This window comes from Eleutherodactylus coqui, chromosome 2 (assembly GCF_035609145.1).
Source record: "Eleutherodactylus coqui strain aEleCoq1 chromosome 2, aEleCoq1.hap1, whole genome shotgun sequence".
NCBI classification, from domain to species: Eukaryota; Metazoa; Chordata; class Amphibia; order Anura; family Eleutherodactylidae; genus Eleutherodactylus; species Eleutherodactylus coqui.
This window is the reverse complement of record NC_089838.1, coordinates 115,682,562-115,702,482: the sequence shown is the minus strand read 5'-3', so window position 1 is coordinate 115,702,482 and position 19,921 is coordinate 115,682,562. Positions and strand designations below refer to the sequence as shown.

The window sequence follows — 19,921 nt, the reverse complement described above, 5'->3', positions numbered from 1 at the left end:
AGGGCACAGCCATTGAGAGAACTACATAAACATCTTGCTTACCACCATCATTGATGCTGGCGGCCTCATGAACAATACAGTCATTCACAACCAAAGGAGAGAGACTTTCCGTCTCTTCAAAGTCAGGGATGTTCAGCAGATTACTAGTTATATCCATGACTACGCCGGCTGCTACATCTGATAAATTCTTTGTTGACAGCAGAGCGAATGCGTTCAGGAGTACATCAAACTCGGGGTGTTCAGGCTTTTGTTTGGCAAGCAAGGGAAAATACCTGCAGAAAACATGACCATATAATCTCGTAACGAAGTCACATCATCAGTGCAAACAAGAAAGGTGCATCTCAGATTTCAATCACTGCTTCATTATTTTTGTTTGTGCTTCTGGAAATGGTTTTACTGCAGCAAATCATTACAATTCAAGGCTCATTAACACGCAAAAATAATCTTTCAAATGATTGAAAGATTGACAGTTCTAGGGATCATTTTGCACCAAGTACTAAAGGGCACTAATGCCAATCAGCACTTTATCAGCTTCATTTGCATGTAAATGAGCCTCCAGCAGCTGTTTGCAAATCCCAGCAGGTGGTCAGGACTTTGCACTCAGTTGCATTGTATTTGCAGGGGCTGCCAGGGGCTGTCAAGCTGAATACAATGTAATCACCTGCGACCATGGAGAACACATTGTCCGTTCCCTGCCATCTCTCTCCGGCTGAATGATGGATTTTATGCTCACCTAAAAATCATCGTTCAGCCGAAGATTAAAGGATGGAAGAGTTTACACACAACATCTCTCAAAATCGTTTGAACGGATTTTTAGAGATAACTGTTGCATGCAAATGGGGCTTTAGTTAAGGGTGTGTTCACATGTAGTGAAATTTGGTACAGATCAGCACTACAATCCACAGCATATTTTGCACTCTAGATATTGGTGCAAATCCACACTAATGAATTGATCCACACCAATGGTATGGATTTTGTCACAGACTTTGCTGCAGTTTTTGGTGCAATTTTCCACTGTGTAAACCCAGACCAATTCCACCATGTGTGAACATACCCTAAAGTGGTTTTCTGTGCTCAGATATTTATGACCTATCTATCTCTTAGACTAGGCTCACATGGGCGTAAGTGCATATCGGGAATGCTAATACAGTAAATACGCAAGTTTTCTTTGGTACGTCGTGCACATTTATGCAAGCCTATTGATTGTAGTGGGCTCTTGCAGTATGCAAATGTGCACAAGATAGGTCATGTTGTGTATTTTTTCACGCATTTACACATTGTGAAAAATACACCCATGGGTTCTATTCCCTGCGTATTACGCACACATGTTGTGCAAATATGTTTGTGTGAACAAGCCCTTAGAACGCGTTCACATGTTATGGATTTGCATTTTGCACAGCAGAAAACAGTTTGCAGTAAATCCGCAGTATCTTACATGTGAACACACCATTAGAATATCGTTAACCAAAAACAGATTGATGGGATTCCAAGTCATGGCAGCCGTGTCAATGAGCTGTATGAAGTGGCTGTAGCGCTCTGACCCTCTTCATTGTATACCATGAGGAACCAGCTACATCATTTTCATCTTTGAAACTGAAAGCACCAATAAGTTTCTCAAAGACGATAAGAAATGTTGGATATATGCCACCACAAATGGCTGCCGCAATGACACCAATAACTATATAGACCATTCTCAGTTTGTTGAGTGCCGGTGTTTTGTTAAGACAGAACTTGGGGAGATCATCTTCCACACTTGTCATGAGAGCTTTAAACTGGAAGAGTATGGGGAAGGAAGTAATAGGCCAAGCGAAATTATACAAATATGGAATACAATTTTGAGAACCTTTTATGAGAAGTGAAAAGAAAGAAAAAAGACAAAGAAAAGGAAATTAGAGTAAGAGACATTGATTACAATTTAAAATGTTCCTACACAAATGCACAGAGCATGGGAAAAACAAGGAGAATTGGAGCTCCTAACATAGGAAAAGAAATATGACATAGGCATCACGGAAACTTGGTGGGATGATACACATGACTGGAACACAAGGCTTGAAGGATACAACTTATTTGCAAGAAAGAGACCTAAAAAAAGGGGGGGGGGAAGGTGTTGTATTGCATGTTAAGAATACATACATCTCCACAGAGATTCAAGCTTCAGAGAATGGTAGTTCTGTAGAAACTAGTTGGATAAGGGCCCTTTTACACAGGTCAATAAATCATACAGATTCCCGCATCCATCATGTCCCAACTTGCCTATGAACAGGAATTAGTTTACTTCTCATTCGTTGCTCCGTTTCTGCATGCAGAAAACTGAAAGCGGATTGTTCCGCGTAAACAGGAAGACGTTCACTCATGAACTGCCTGTTTATTGCGAATGGAGGCGGGTGGGCCATGAAGTAATTATCCCCCTTTACTCTTCCTTGGTCAGACGCCATCTCGAGTACTGCGTCCACTTCTGGGCACCTCAATTTAAGAAAGACCGACAAATTGGAGCAAGTTCAGAGAAGAGTTACAAGGACAGTGAGCGGCCTACAAACCATGTCCTTTTTTTGTTTTGCACAAGGAAAGACTAGAAGCAAAGGGATGAAACTGAAAGGGAGGAGACACAGATTAGATATTAGAAAACGCTGTCTGACAGTAAGGGTGATCAATGAGTGGAACAGGTTACCACGGGATGTGGTGAGTTCCCCTTCAATGGAAGTGTTCAAACAAAGGCTGGACGACAGACATCCGTCTGGGATGATTTAATGAATCCTGCATTGAGCAGGGAGATGGACCCGATGACCCTGGAGGTCCCTTCCAGCTCTATAATCCCAGTATAAGGCAAAAGAAAACACTGTCTTAGTGATGTGACTTCCAGAGACAAGAAAAGAAAACAACTCAGATAATTTTGAGTTAAAATAAGTTCTGGACTCATGAGATTTATCCAACACTGATTTAGATCATTACCTAGGAAATAAAGCAGTCATAAATAAAAGATTTGCGGTTTACCCAGGATAGACATTGGGGAGGGGGCTAAACTTTGTTTTATTTTGCAGACAGTGATAGATGAGTGCCGATAGCAGACTGACAACGGCCGCGGAGGAGGGAAGAAGACTGCAGAGAACATGATCTCTACAGCGAAGAGAGCGGCGCTGAGGAGGAACAGCTGCAGAGCGAGAGCTGGTCAACGCTGAACTCCTCTCACCGGCCTTCCCTCTGTTCATGGCTGCAGGCCTGGGGAGACATCAGGGGCCCAAGTATGCAGGAGGGCCCCAAGAAGAGAGCAGCTGGTATACTTGGGACCACATACATATATAATAGTGTGCGCCACTGGCTGCTATGGGGGACCTTATTACCGATCGGGCCACTGTGAGGTTCACTTTTACTATACTGTAACAATTAACAATTAGAATCGGCCCTTTGAAGGCAACCATAAGCCTCATGTGGCCCTCGGTGAAAATGAGTTTGACACCCCTGTTCTAGGGGGTGATCAGTGCTTCTGGCACTTTATTCATGACACACGTCTTATTTTTGTGTAATGTTCTTTCTAAATGAAAATAAAACTAGGTTTAAAAAAATATGTCACGAAAAGGGAGTCTTTCTGAAGAACAAAAAGAGATACTATATGTGAAATCACCTTTATGCAGAAATCAGATTCTAATATATTACACCTAATAATGGATGCAGCTGTATTACCTGGAATTCTGGCTCCAAACATGAATCAACTTTAGAACAAAAGAAGGAGAATGCTGACTTTCCAATGAAAGCCTACAAATCTGTAATACAGAATAACAAAGACTTAAAAAAGATGATGTCCGAAATATACAAATCCATTCTCAATTACACTAGTCTGATAGAATTACACTATGAAAGTGATATTTATGGTACATGCCCTGGATGAAGCGGCGCCCCCCATGACCCAAGCCATCCGATATAGAACACGGCAACCCTGGCTCATGCCTCAAATACGCTTCATCCGGCGGTGCTCTAGAAGTGCTGAATGGCTATGGAGGAAGTCGCAAATGTCCGTAGACTTTCTCCACTACAAATTCATGCTCAGAAACTACAACCTCGCCCTTCACCATGCCAAACAAGTCTACTTTACCTCTCTCATCTCCTTACTATTGCACAACCCTAAACGGTTCTTTGATATTTTTCACTCCCTTCTCAGCCCTAAACCGCAACCCCCGGTGACGGATCTCAGGGCTGTAGAGTTGGCTACCTACTTAAAAACGAAAATTGGAGACATCCGTCAGGAAATAACTTCCCAATACCAGACTAGCCCTGACCCTAGTCTTGTCAGCACTGCATCTAGCTCCTGCTCACTGTATGTAATCAGCCCAACGACAGAGGAAGAAGTCTCCAAATTGCTCTTCTCTGCTCGCCCCACCACCTGCACTATCGACCCTCTCCCCTTACACCTCCTCTGATCCCTCTCCCCAGTGGTCATCTCCCATCTCACCAGTATACTCAACCTCTCGTTGACCTCTGGCATCTTTCCCTCTTCTTTCAAACACGCCATCATATCCCTACTGCTAAAGAAGCCGACTCTAGACGCGACTGATGCTGCCAACTACCAACCCATCTCTAACCTCCCCTTCATCTCCAAACTACTACAACGCCTAGTTTACTCCCACCTTGTAAGCTACGTATCAGAGAACTCTCTTCTCGACCCCCTACAGACTGGCTTCCGACCCCAACATTCAACTGGAAATGCCCTTACAAGGGTATCCAATGACCTTCTGACATCCAAATCGAGGGGCGATTACTCCCTACTGATCCTCCTCGACCTTTCTGCAGCATTTGACACGGTTTACCACAAACTCCTCAGTATGCTTCGCTCCATTGGCCTAAAGGTCACTACTCTCTCCTGGTTCTCCTCCTACCTATCTGACCGCTCTTTCAGCGTCTCCTTTGCTGGCTCTACCTCTCCTCCTCTTCCCCTTGCTGTTGGGGTCCCCCAGGGCTCGTTCCATGGCGCTATACAAATAAAGATTATTATTTTTTACCTGAGGCCAAACCACAGCAAGAAATACAGCATCGATCTCCTCAGCAGTGAAAGGGTAGGTTTCAAATTCAGTGAAAAATTCTACTGTGTGTTTCATTCCCAGACGCCTCAGATTCTTCAGTGGATTAATAAACTTAAGTTGTATCTATAAGGAAAAAGGACATTTTAAAAACCTCTAAGTAGAAATCGTATTTTCATTTATTATGCCAGGAAAAATAAGTTGTTTTTTTCCTGTATGTATTCCATAATGACCGATTGACATAATTACCAACTTTTGCTGTAGATTTCATTCCTTTCAATGCAGAGGGGTGAAGTGGGGGCTGAAGACCACAGCCATATCCACACGTAACACAAGCAGCGTTTGCTACACATTCATTTTTTAATGTTTTTAATGCGAGAATCTACCTTTATAATAAATTATAGATGTCCCATAAGCGCACCCTTTGATTCAGATAGCTTAAAGCTGCTGTCTAGCAATTCAACAAAAAGGACATCATCTATGCAGCATGTTTGTATCTCTAGAACAGAGGGGTTGGGGGCAGGAAAGGTGGCGCAGCCTAATGCCACACAGCTTAGTCCCGTTAGGATGATTGGTAAGAAACTAACAGTGTGGCGCTATGCTCCATCCCGCCGTCTGGAGAAGCAGTCAGCCCACCCTAGGACTCATTTCTACAGGGACGACAGCCATTTTGTTGAATTCCTGGACACCGCCTTTAAGCGACTGACCTCTCAAGAGTTATGATGGCTTAGCTGCACCTCTGTAAATAAGTTCTTACTTGAAGGTCATAGGCACCAAGTTTAGAAACCTTCAGTATCTGGACTCTCTGGGATCAGTAAAAGACCTGCTCTAAAACAAGTGGAAATTTAACCAAATCATCAATTTTCTGATTTAGCTACAGTTCCATAATCATTACCCAGATTAAAGCCTGCGGTATTTAACTTATTGAACTTTTAACACCTTGCTGTCTAATGAAGCGATAAATGAACTCCACAAATGACTGGCTGGCATATGAGACACATATCTAAGAGTCACTGAATCCGAAATCCTGCTGTAAAAAAACAAAAGTTAAACAATTCCTATTATGGACATTACATACTATTCAATGTACAGCTCTCTATTATAACCTTTCCAGCAGTTCTGTGAACAAGTTATGGGTCACTTTAGGTGAGGTGATAATTGTACAAATACAAAAAAATGTTAGCCAGCAGAACAAAATGTTCTTGTTCCCCGTATGGGAACAAAAGTAAAAGCATCTTTACCGACCACAACACTTTACAAACCCCTGACACCATCTTTAAGGGCCGCTACGGTGATTTTTTTTTTTTTTCATTCATCATGTAGCTTTCTCCCCAGTGTTTATAATTGAGCTACTGTTACCTTAATTCTTTCTTTCTAGCAGAAACTCCTGGCCTCCTCCTAAGATGGTCATGTGATCTCAGTTCTGACCAGCTCAGATTTCCTTGACCCTTTCCAATCCACTGTCTGACGTCTGAAGACATTCTGATTGAAGGCTGTACAGCTCTGATATCGGAAGACATCCGGCAGGGTATTCTTACTGTGTATTACTGGCCGCTCTGTTGTCGGGGGCCTCTCCAGCATGTCCCATACCACAGTACTGGCTCTAGCCAGCAGACAGCGCCATTGTAAAATGGCAGAAAGAGAAAGCCCCCTAGGAAACCCTGAATCTAAAATTGGATTGCAAAGGGTTAAAGGGGTTCTGTCAGCAAAAATAAAATTCTATACTTACCTGTACCTCACCGCACTATTCACCAGACAACTCCTCGTCTTCCCATGTCCATCCTGCAGCCTGTATGAGGCAGTCCAGAAGCTGGCAAAGTTGCAGCTCCCCAACTGCCTGCAAGTACTTCGGCCCGTGTCAGTGGTCGTCACGTGACGCTGGGCATGCGACGCATCACTCCTACGCCGGTCGTATTTAACCTCCGGAGTCGATGGCGAGCACGCATGCGTCTCCTTTCCCGGCGCGCACTCGCCGTCGACACTGGCGGTTAGATGTGGCCGTCGTAGGAGTGACGCCTCGCGCGCCCAGCATCACGTGACAACGACTGACCCGGGCGGAAGTACTTGCAGGCAGTTGCGGAGCTGGAACTTTGCCAGCTTCTGCACTGCCTCATACAGGCTGCAGGATGGACATGGGAAGACGAGGTGTTGTCTGGTAAACGGCCTGGTGAGGTACAGGGGAGTATAGAATTTTTTTTTTTTTTTTTGCTGACCGAACCCCTTTAAGTTTGTGTGTTCATTTTCTAGGCAATGTCTCAATCTGAGTGGGGCAGTTACATGGATCTACCACAAAAACTGCCGAAAGCAAGTGGGGTTATACACTTCTGTATGGCCATATTAATACACTTTGTAATATACATCGTGCATTAAATATGAGCCATACAGAAGTTATTCACTTACCTGCTCCGTTGCTGGCATCCCCGTCTCCATGGCTCCGTCTAATTTCGGTGTCCTCTTGCTTTTTTAGACGCGCTTGCGCAGATGGGTCTTCTCCCTTCGGCACGGCTTGGCAGCAGCGGCGTTTTGGCTGCGCCCTCTTGTACGCGTCATCGCGTAGCTCCACCCCGTCACATGTGCAGATTCCAGCCAATCAGTAGGCTGGAATCGGAACACGTCGTGGGGCGGAGCTACGCGATGACGCGTACAAGGGGGCGGAGCCAATACGCCACTGCTGCCGAGTCGGGCCGAAGGGAGAAGACCCATCTGCGCAAGCGCGTCTAAAAAAAGCAAGAAGACACCGAAATTAGACGGAGCCATGGAGACGGGGACGCCAGCAACGGAGCAGGTAAGTGAATAACTTCTGTATGGCTCATATTTAATGCACGATGTATATTACAAAGTGCATTAATATGGCCATACAGAAGTACTTAACCCCACTTGCTTTCGCGAGACAACCCCTTTAACTCTTCCTCTGCTTAGTGTCTGCCTCCTAGTGGCAAAGGGCTATACCCAAGGTCCCTCAATCACCTATTTTTGTGAACAAACTCCCCCTTTAAATCAATAAAGTGTTGCCATAAATCGCGCTCCATAGAAAGAGTGCACCCCAAAACACCGGCGACTAAAATAAAAAAAGACCAGATCGGGGGCACAGACGTCTTTCAGTTTGGCCAATCATTCTGTAACTACTTGTCCGCATTAAAAAACAAGATTTGGTAAGAACTTACCGTAAAATCTCTTTCTCATCTTGTTCATTGGGGGACACAGCAAAAACCTTGGGTATAGCTTCTGCCACTAGGAGGCGACACTAAGCACAAAAGTGTTAACTCCTCCCACTAGCTATACCCCTCCTGCAAGCAGCATGCTAGCTCAGTTTGTGTGCAAGCAGTAGGAGCAGCCAGTAGGATACAACATAGATAATAAACAACAATACTCACGAACTGTAACTCATTCCAACACCGTGTGCGACGGCACCGCGGACCCTCCCCTAGGGAGTATACGTCACAGTTCCAACACCAGACTGGGTGGGTGCTGTGTCCCCCAATGAACAAGACGAGAAAGAGATTTTACGGTAAGTTCTTACAAAATCTTGTTTTCTCGTCTGTTATCATTGGGGGACACAGCAAAGACCTTGGGACGTTCTAGAGCAGTACCCAAGGGGGCGGGAAAATATAAGGCGTCGCATGTGTAAGGACGCAATCTGTCCTTCAACTGCGACCAGCGTTAATGGATGGCTAGGTATCCCGCATGCTCAGACAGAGCCTAAAGGGGCCTAAATAACAGCCCCATCCACCCTCAGAGGGAAGAAAAAAGAACAAAACCCAGACAAGGAGCTTCCGACGAGGCAAACGCCTTCCGAAGAATACGGCCAGAGAATATGACCTTGCTGGCATAGTAACCCTGAATTGCTGCAAGGCAGAGTCATTGTAAGGAGTCCACTCCGGAAAAGCAGGGATCCAGTCGGAGTTGCCGGAATTACCGGCAGCGCGCCAGCGTGACTGAAGCATGCTACCTGCACGAGGAACTCCGGCATAGTCAACCGAGAAACCTGCCCTGGAGCGTTCCCTGGAACTACCGAGAAGGTGCCCACCGATACCTCACCGAAGTGGATCCTGATACCGGCGGTAGGCCATACCGCGGGTAGATAACGACCGTTTCCTGTACCATCCGTACCCAATAGGCATCCGAAGATGAAACTGTGGAGCCATAGGCGCCGAAACATCAGGGTTGTGGACCTTCTACCAGGCGACTTAGTTGTAAGTCAGGTCCCATATACCTCCAGGTATTTAACCTCATCTCCACAATCCCTCCGTGATGAAGGGACCTTCGACTCCAGACACCAGTGGAGAAACGACCTGTTGATATATGCAACCGTCTCATGCTGGACTCCTGTGTTGACCACGGTTGGAAGGCCTGCCGTATGACCTTGATGCTGTATATGCTGACAGCCTCCGTCCATGGCGTCGGCTGTCTGATTAGCTGTAACTTGAAAAAGGGGTCGTGAGAGGAAAAAGTTTGGTTCCATGATTCTGCAACAATGCCCATGGCGTCCGCCTCTGCATGGCCCCATGGGCTAGCGAGGACTTCTGCCCATTTCGTGATCAACTAGGGCTGGCCCCGTGCTGGGATGCAATGTAACCGTGTGACTCCACTGAGTACAGAAAAATTGACCGCACAAGGCAGCAAGGGTACACTGGTCCGAGACTCACTGATCCCTTTGAGGAAACCTCCACAGTAGGGATGGAGGAACCCTAAAATTGCAGACAGTACAAGTATGGACTGTCTTACGCTGTCCTGCAAGTCATAATGCAGGAGAGTCGCAGCGAGTCGCTGGATCTGTCAGTCTTAACCCCATTGGACGTTTTAGCTTCCTATATGCAATCAGTCTCGCAAGCGACTAGGCGGGCCTAGTTTGCTGAGGATCAGCGTTCTACACCTGAACCGACACTAGCGACCGTTTAGAATACCGAGCACTCCTACAGTCAGTCTCCCCATCCCCAATGGGAGAAACGTGGCCTGTTCTGCACCCCACCAGGGTCCATCTCCTGCAGAGAGCTAGCCACGTCCTACTGACACGGCTGTAGAACTAGCAGTCCATCATTCCTAGAGAGTACATATGCCTTGTAGTTCAGAGAACGCCCGAAAGAAACGAACTCGGCATCACAAAATGCTGCCGGAGGGGCGCCCCGCGCATCCCGCGCATCAACCGCGGCCGTCACCCACAGGCGACCGGCGGCACATCAGCCGCGGGCGGCCAGCAGCACACCGGCCGCTCCAGCAACCGCGGGGGAGACCTCGCGGCGGCCGGTGGCACATCAGCCGCACACCAACCGCGGGGGGAGACATCGCGGGCGGCCAGTGGCACATCAGCTGCGGCCGCCCAACAGGTAGACGCGGGCGGCCGGCAGCACAGCAGACAGTACGGGCGGCCCAGTGGCACATCAGCCGGGCGGCCCAACACAGCAGCCGCGGAAGGTCCCAACAAAATGGCCACGGCCGGTCGGTAGTGCCTAAGCCGCAGCCGCCCTGGGAGCGGGCGGCCGCCGACAGCACATGAGTCGCGGTCACACTGCGCCAAGTTTAAAAGGGCCGCCCACCATACCGCCGCGGCACCTAAGCCGCGGGCGCCCACCAAACAGCCGCGGGCGCCCACCAAACAGCCGCGGGCGCAGCATAAACATCGGCGCTGCGGGGCATAAGCCGCAGCCGCCCTGTAACAGCGCAGCAGGCGGCATAACTAGCAGCGCAGCTAACAAGCAGCGCAACGGGAAACAAAGTAGCGCAGCAGGCGCAACGCACATCGGGCGCAATAACAAAATAAACCCACATACTTACCTCCTTCCTGAGGTGGGGTGGCTCCCGGGCTCTAGCAGAGCTTCTCCCCATCATCGCCTGCCTTTGATGAGGCAGTGGATGCCGGACCATAAATAAGGGGGGCTCTATGGCTGGCGGGTCACACTCAGTTTGGTGGCTGAGTGTGCCTCCTTTTTGTTCAGAGGGGTACTGGCAGACAACAGAGGGCTACATATCACCTCTGTTCGCCGCCCTCGGTGGGTTAACGGGGAGAGTCCTGCCTCCTCGTTATGCCCTGGCCTTCCGGAGAAAAAAACTGATAAAAATAAATAAAAAATAGTCTCAGCAGGAGAGACAGTCCTGCCTCCTAGACACTAAGCTAAAAACTGAGCTAGCATGCTGCTTGCAGGAGGGGTATAGCTAGTGGGAGGAGTTTACACTTTTGTGCTTAGTGTCGCCTCCTAGTGGCAGAAGCTATACCCAAGGTCAGAGCTGTGTCCCCCAATGATAACAGACGAGAAAACTAGCATTTCCGCTGTGTGTAAATTTTGTTGGCTGAAGCACAGTGCAATCTTGCAGCATTCTTTACTGGCTTAATGTCTCTTTGGAGCCTACGCTGGTGATCTGCTTTCTGGAAAAGAACCTTTACACCCGGCACTATACAGTAATCCGAGAGTGACAATATGCACCCAGACAGAGGCAGAACAGCAAATATGCAAGAATCAATAGAAGTAATCGCATTACAGTATACAGATATTATCTGAACCCTTACCAAACCTGGTAAAAATAGGTCTGCCTTCCACAAATCACAATGTAGCAATAAACCCCAGGGATTAGCGCAGCAGAAAGTTTTGAAATGAAGTTTACCTTGTCCTTCTGGCTAAGAATATGAGACACGGTGGCTGTCAGGCAAAGTAAAATCTGGAGCATCTCGGGTAAGTACGGACTGATCAGGTATCCCAAGTTTTTAAGAACAAATTCCACACTATTCAATAGGCTGTGCTGTCGTCCCAGAGGCAGAATCTTAGCGAGGTCCACCTGTTCCACAGATCGCCGCACCACAGCCAGACAGCTTCCTGCAAAGGAGAAAATAACCAGACATCAGCAAGGAAAATCAAATAAAGCTGATAATGTTATATACCAGCCAGGCATAAAATAATTGCTATTATAACACGTCACGTAACGTTTTTTTTTTTTTTAGGATAACAGCTATATATGCTTTCAGACTTCTGACAAGTGTCTATAAACAACAACACGTCACATCAGGGTCATCTGTCCGTGACACGCTTTTTGTGCCAACTTCTTTCTTCATTTCCTAATACAGAAATACACTTTGAACACATTACTGCACATTATACTCTTCAAAATACGGAAAACGGGGAGTGAAAAACTAATATGAACAGGGAATTAATTAGACATTTAACTCCTTAAGGATCAAGCGCGGTAAATATACGGCACATAGTCCTGGGCTTTAATCTCGACCGATAGTAGAAATATGGCGCAGGATTAAAGCCTCTGCTCCTGCAATCAAGCAGAAGCAAGTCGGGGTCTCTGCTGTCAGACACAGCTGAGGGACCAGGGTAGAGGGAGAAGTGGGATTTAATAACTTCTGCCTTCTCCTTTCCAGGCTATATAGCACTCAATGAGCACCATGTACTAAACAGTGAAAGTGTTTATTCCGCTATGTAACCCTGATCAGCTGTGTTAGTGATTAATGTCACTACAGGGGATGCTTTCTCCTCTAACTGGAGCTCCTATGGATGACCCAGCTGCAGTGGGAAAGTATGAAATAAAAAAATACAATGTGAATGACCCCTCAGAAGTCTTATAGGACGTGATAGGGGCATATTTTTGTAACTATTTTTTAACATCTAGTTAAAATTTAAAAAAAACGAAAATCTATACATTAAAAAGGAAAATAAACCCAACACCAACCAAAATGGTCGCTGTATGCGCCCTGTAATCAGAGACTATACAAATTATATATCAAAACGTCCGAAACAAAAGTGGGAAACCGATCCCCGTACTTTTAGTGTAAATATACTAATTTTAAAGATAAACTATAAATTTTAAAGAATTTTTTTTTTAGCTTTATGCTCCTAATAAAAATTACCATCTGTATGCCACTGCCAGAGGTGGCCAAGCTACATCCACTTCTCTGCAGGCATTGAACAGTAGGTGTGGTGTTCAGCCTATGTGCAGATACAGACAGCAGAATCTCTTCTCACTTTGCATACACTGGACACAATCAGCTACTATTCAGCAGCTGTGCAGTACAAACACGGGTAGGAGTGGACCTTTATTTGCTCAGATGGGCTATGATACAATGGCAGTTATACATTTAACATCAAACCCTAATAGATCAGTGCCTTTTCAGATTGTTTTTTTTATAAAAACAGGCCAAACCCTTTAAAACGCAATGTGCTTGGTGTCCGACACTTTTCCATATACCTCATTTGTGCATTTAAACACCGAAAGGGGGAAGAGGAGGTCCCATGCTCAGGAACCCCTCTAAGCCAGGAAGGAGAGTTGCCAAGTTTGCATCTGTAGAAAAGAGCCAAGAACAAACAAGTGGGCGCTGCTCCTGCAGCCACTAATGACCATGAGGCTATATCCACTGGGTTGTTAATAGTGGCTTTATTTGACAAAAAGCAAGCTGCACTTCCTCAGGTACGTTAATGGCTGTTTTCTACTGTTAGCCTGGTTTGGGTCCCTGGGAAAGGCTCTGAACCAGGACAACGGCTTGTGGCTACAACATATGAGAGATGGATCCATATCATGATTGTTTGCTTTGAAGTGGTTCTATGTAGCTATGGTCATAATTCAGCACCACCTCTTCAGATGAGAGTATACAACATTAGGCTTTTCACTCCATTTGTTTAATACTACTACACTAGATGGCACCCCCCTTTTCTTCCTCCCCGTTCTTTTTTGGCATGTGAAAGGCCACAAAGTAATATTACATTGTCTACAATGTCTGGCAGTAGCAGGCAGGCTTCAGTTGTAAAGTGGATACAGACTAACAGGTGAAGGTTTGTACTTGGTAAATAATATCATACCATCCTTCAGATGTCTCACTGGCTCATACAGGAGATCTAGGAACATCCGAATCTCTTCAGACTGGGAGCCAGCTAGGAAACGGAGTACAATTGACATTCGTGTGCCGGCAGCGGATTTGCCCTGCGTTTTGCTGCCCGTTTTGCTTCTCATGCGTCCAAATAATATTCTACAAAAAAAGAGAATGTGTCATAGTTAATGTACAGGCAGTATCTGTAAAGTGAGTGAACCTACAGCAAATAATGGCACTGGATGAGAAAAAGGTTTACTGATCACATTTCGGTAACTTACAGGCCAACCACTCATTGGTAACGTAGAAGACCCCATGAGCTTTTTTTTAGTAGTATCTATGTGAATCAAACAGTTAGATATACCGTAGTGGGGGATGGCAGCGGGAGAGACATATATTGAAAGTGAAGTGAGGCATAAAGGCAGATGTAAAACAAGGGCCATACTAGGAGGACGATTTGAACAATTCTAACACCAAAATTATTTTCTAAATTTAACGCTTTCCAATCTATTTCTCCCCCCACCCCCTCTCCGCACACTCCCCAGCTCTTATTTATTACTCAACAGAAACCCATAAAAATGACCTGTCAGGATGATTTTGTTAGCAATTTTTTGAAAATTAAAACAAGCTTTAATATGTATATTACATACAATATACATATGTATAATATGCAGGAGAGAGGTCTGGCATAGTTTTCTTCTGTACATGTATATTACAGTATGCAGACCAAAGCTCCGACATCAGACCTCTTTCCTGCATACTGTAATATACTTCTGCAAAAGAGAATTTCCATGACGGACCCCTCTTCCACATGGTGTTAGAAACGTGTGTCGGACCTCGCCTAACATGGGAGCTAGTCATGGAAATCTCAATGTTGGATGAGGTCCGACACTGGATTGGAAAGGGTTACCAATAAAGGGCAAGGATGAGGAAAAGGTCATTTAAACCTGTTTCAGTGCTATGAGTTACTAAATATTTGTGGTCAATCTGGACTTACCTCATCAGCACAGGCATTAGTTCTGCTCTGTGCATAGGCTTGACTACCGAACTCTCCTCTGAAATGCTGAAATGGACAATTTCATCCTTAAAATATTTATCTTCCAGCAACCGTTGCAAGTTTTCCCTGTAAGTTATAAAAAACACGTTTTACCAATATTTCCAAATACATACAAGCAAATTTTGGCCTCACATTGTTCTACAGGATTGTGCAGTCATGGTACAAGCACAATTACACCCTGCTGCTTAGTGCACTACAAAATCAAATGCAATATTTAGGGCATATTAGTGCATTTAATCACATGCTGTGGAATTTTTTTTGCAGATTTCACAACGAAAATCCACAGCAATTCACAATGCACTTTTCAAAACCAACCAAAGCATGAAATTGAGGATATGCTGTGAGTTTTCTAATCCAGAGCATGCCAATTCTGCTGCTGATTTGCAGTATACAGGGTGAAATCCAAACCATAATCAGTATTAAAATTCACATGCAACACATCTGGCTTTTGTTGCGGATTTCACTGCAAGTAGGTCACATGCTGCAGTCTTTTTCTAACAGATCCGTAAATTAAAATTTGCTATTGATTCAATTGAAGAACAGAAGTGTATATTGACACTTTTACTGACAAATGGGACCAGTGTAGATTTTCTACCCAATTATCATAAATAAACATAGATAACGTATTTATCATGTTCATTTAAATACAACTTGTTTCTATTATTACTGAAGAGGTCGTTACCATAAACCGTTAAGGCCCATTTACACTAGCAGATAATCGCTCAAAGATCGCTCAAACAACAGTTTAAGTGATTATTTTGCTTTAAAAATAATTGGTATTCAAGCAGCTTCTCAGCTACTTAAATGCCAATTATGTATGATAATGAAGCCTTCACTGAGTGCAAGCTAATAGCCAGAGGCTATTAGATGCGCTCAGATCCTTTGTTCTTTAAGGGGAAACAATGCTATCAGCACTGGAGAATGACTGATAAAACTTGATCAAGCTCACTTGATTTTAGCGATCAGTGAAAAGAGCCCGAAATGCGGTTGCCCTGCGCCCATTTACACGCACAGATTATCGCTAAAACGATCGCCGAGGAGCGAAGTTTTAGCGATAATCGTCCAGTGTAAATGGGCCTTTAGAGATTTCCAAAATGACTGATAATCCCGATGGAGAGAGGCCGCACATATGCTTCCCACCTATTCAGTATTAAAAAAACAGGACCCTTGTTGAGTTCAGTGAGGAAGAGAAAGGGAAACAGGAAATATGGCAACATTTTTGTAATTCGTCTTTAAGAGCGCCCTCTCCATTTCCTTTGTTTTTAGGTGCAAGATTTTCCAAGTCTACAGAGACGACGAGAAAATAATTACTTGTAGGGTAGAATATGTGGGTGTTTGTAGCTCAGCACACACTCCAAGGCAACCTTTTGTACATCTTGATCTTGATGACACAACAACTGCAAAGAAAAGGTGAGAAATGATCAAATACCATAAAGCTGACACAAAAAGTCTGAACTGTCATATATCTGTTATTGCACATGTAAAATAGAACACTTTTCTAAGAAATAAACTGTGTGCTGAACTTAAGAACGTAAACAAAACTTGTCTCTATACTTTATTAGTAAATCAAAAGTTACAAAATGATTAATATTTAGGCCACTCTCACACCGGCCACTTTTTACCGCAATTAGCGCGGCATCCCGCACACATGGATGGTCATAGTGCGTAGCGCTAGTAACAAGGGGCATAATAGGTGAATTTCTTTGTTATGAGTAGAGATGAGCGAGCGTACTCGCTAAGGCAAACTACTAGAGCGAGTAGTGCCTTATTTGAGTATCTGCCCGCTCGTCTCTAAAGATTCGGGTGCCGGCACGGGTGAGTGGTGAGTTGCGGTGGTGAGCAGGGGGGAGAGAGAGAGATCTCCCCTCCGTTCCTCCCCACTCCCCCACCGGCACCCGAATCTTTAGAGACGAGCGGGCAGGTACTCGCATAAGGCACTACTCGCTCGATTAGTTTGCCTTAGCGAGTACGCTCGCTCATCTCTAGTAATGAGGCATCCTTTTTAATAGGTGCTAATAGTAAAATTACTTGCTGTAGAATTTCCAGCATAATTAAAAATTAATGCAGAGGTGGCACAACCACGTTAAGCTACCCTAAATTGTAAAACAGTATGCGACACAGCATTCGAAAAAAGGATTGGCCAGGACTGAATACATAATGAAAGAGTAGGCTAATCAATTTGCCTATTGTATCATATTGACTGGTGAAAGTGATTTTTATAGGGATGTGTTATGAAATAAAAATTCAACAATATAGTCTAACTGCCTTGTAGGAGCCATGATAATGGCTCGCTGTCATTAACCCTTTCCAATCCATTTATTTTTTCTCACCCATTCTCCGCAGCTCCAAATAAATTGGAGCTGGGAGAATGGGTGAGAAAAAATACATTTTCCCTGCACCCTCCTGATCTGACAGAGTTCAGGAGGGTGCAGGGAGGGACCTGCTTACCTGACCGGCGTCTTCCGCATTCTCCTTCTGCCTCCCGGCTCGGCGATCATGTGACCGCTGGGGTCAGGTGACACCTGGCGGTCACATGATCGCCGGGTCGGGAGACAGAAGGAGAATGCACAAGACGCTGGTCAGGTAAGCAGGTCCTTGCACGGTGCAGGCTCCCGGCTCGGCGTTCATGTGACCGCCGGGGGTCAGGTAACACCGGCGGTCACATGATCGCCGGCCGGAATCTATGCATTGCATAGCGCTAATTGAGCGCTATGTAATGTATAAAGAAGTGGGCAGAAAGGGTTAAAAACCCTTTCTGCCTTCTCCTCGGGGGTCCTCGATGACGACCAGTAAAGGAGTGCATCTGCACCCGATGTGCCTGACGATCGGGTGAAGATCCACTCCTGCACTGCAGTGTCGGGCCTGCCCCGACATCGGAGCTGTGGAGGAAAATGATGATGTCGGGGCAGGCCCGACATTGGACTGGAAAGGGTTAACTGAGGCACAGAAGAATAAGTAATAGTAAATGTTCATGGAAGCCTAACAAAACCCAACCCTTACTATCCAGGTCCAAAACCAACATCAAGACAATCCTGTCTATTTCAGCCTGAGTGATCAGAACTAGTGATGTGGAATCTGTCTGACCAGTTTCAAGCATTAATGAGCACAGCTGACTGTTTCCAGATTAGGGTCCACCTTATAGTCACCTCCAACTGTTGTGCCTATGTAGTAGTGCATCACACTCGACCCTGAATAGCAGAATTACTGCTAGAATTATGCCAGTCAGGGCCCCTATAATAGAATGGACCTGCACTGCTATATGCTCTCCTGAATGTAGCTACATCTTTCTACAGCAATTTCTAAATTCACAGATCAGCATAGGAGAAGAAAAGCCACGTACAAAGGATTTTAGAGAAGTTGTGTCCTCTGACACATTGCAAAGAATCCAGAAACGACTCACTGATCCCAGAAATACTTGCTTAGCATCAGTCTGTGTTGTCAGGAGCCAATCGCATGCAACTCCAAATCCCTTTGGGCATTGGGACATTCAACGGTTTACACAAAGTTCAAAAAAACAATACACTTGTTTTATTGGCTATGTTCAGTTGCTATACAGAATAAGAGTTGTGTGGATTTTAAGAAAGCCACCGATCAGCAGAAATGGCATAAAATACAAGAGAATTTATTTACCCTCTAAAGGCCCTTTTACGCAAAGATTAGCGCTCTAAATTCTTCTAAAAAGCCGAAAATGAACAATAATCGTTACATGTAAACGTGGGCATCGTGTACTTTTTGTTTAAACAATGGCTTTTATTTCACTTAAAATCCATTGTTCACCCACTGATAGACTGAGCAAATATATTCCATTTGAACGCATTTCTCTCATCTTTCAATTGACTGCAGGATGTTTTCGCTGTGGCATGTTTATACTAGCCGCAAGGAGAACAATGCCATCTGTGGACAGCTGAGCATGTGTTTAAAACACACACTGGGCTCTGTAAACAACTCCAGCAGGTCCTTTTACATGCAAATGAAGATGATAAAGTGTTAATGGCCATTAAAACTTTTATGCAAGTACATTGCTAAATCTTTCAATTGTTTGAAAGATTATCTTTGCGTGTAAAAAGCCTTAAGTCAGCCGTCGCTCCAACGGTCTCTGCTAGTCCTGCCACAATATCACATACATAATTTCCGTGACTGCTGCAGCCAATCACTAGTCTTCGTGAGTATCTGCAAAACAAGCAAGCATCATCTCAGAGGTCAGTGATTGGCTGAAGCAGTTATGTAAATAACGCATGTGATGTCATTGCTGCAGACTGGCAACAAATTTAAAGGGGTATTCTGGGCTTTCAACTAATGACCTATCTTTCGGATCTGCTGCTCAGGATCCATCAGTTAATAATCTGGCCCGCTGTCAGTGCAAGCCAGATGTCATCAGTGGTGAGAGCAGGAAGTGGGAACACCGGCTTCACTCATATTGAAATCAATAGAAGCGCCTTGCTTCTACTACTGCTCCTGACAGATTTCCAGTCCTGATTGTAAAAGGAAAAGGAAATGTAATAGAAGCTTAGCGTTCCTATTAATTTCAATGGGAATTAAGTCGTTGCTCCCACTTCCTGTCCTGACAACGAATGACGACGTCTGGCCCACTGAAATGACAGCGCGGTGGATGATCAGCTGATAGTTGGGGATCTCAAGTGGCAGATCCTTATAGGTCAGCTACTGGTGACCTATCCAGAGCATAGGTCATCAGTTGAAAATATCTGGAATACCCCCTTTAACCAGTAAGTAATGATTGCTTTTCCATTTTATAGTTTCCTGCTGTAAGCCAACTTTCTAATAATTCCAGACAACCTCTTCATACAAGTGTAAAACATACCGAGTAGTTTGCCGACAGAACTTGGACTCAAAACATCAATAGCATTGCATATATTATGTATTACAAAGTCTAGTTATACATTCTCTAGACTCAACCTAGAAAACACCACAGGGTAGCTAAACTGCCCACATGGCATTAACATAACGAGCTGTTATAGCTTCATGGGCACAGCAGTGTGGGTCATAAAACTCTACAACTATATTAGTGACGAGAAACCATTTAATGTCACTTACTGCTGT

The 19,921-nt window shown here is 44.9% G+C and overlaps 1 protein-coding gene across 1 annotated transcript in view; it reads right to left on the bottom strand.

Annotated features, from left to right (window-relative positions):
• The window catches only part of UTP20 (UTP20 small subunit processome component), a 119,724-nt gene that overhangs the window by 54,489 nt on the left and 45,314 nt on the right, over nt 1-19,921 (bottom strand). Inside the window, exons 24-30 of the mRNA XM_066591398.1 lie at nt 16,175-16,260; nt 14,804-14,929; nt 13,799-13,965; nt 11,607-11,815; nt 4,992-5,135; nt 3,679-3,758; nt 43-272 (exon numbers count right to left, since the gene is read on the bottom strand). Of these exons, the coding sequence (XP_066447495.1) occupies nt 43-272; nt 3,679-3,758; nt 4,992-5,135; nt 11,607-11,815; nt 13,799-13,965; nt 14,804-14,929; nt 16,175-16,260 (1,042 nt within the window). The remainder of the gene's footprint in view (nt 1-42; nt 273-3,678; nt 3,759-4,991; nt 5,136-11,606; nt 11,816-13,798; nt 13,966-14,803; nt 14,930-16,174; nt 16,261-19,921) is intronic.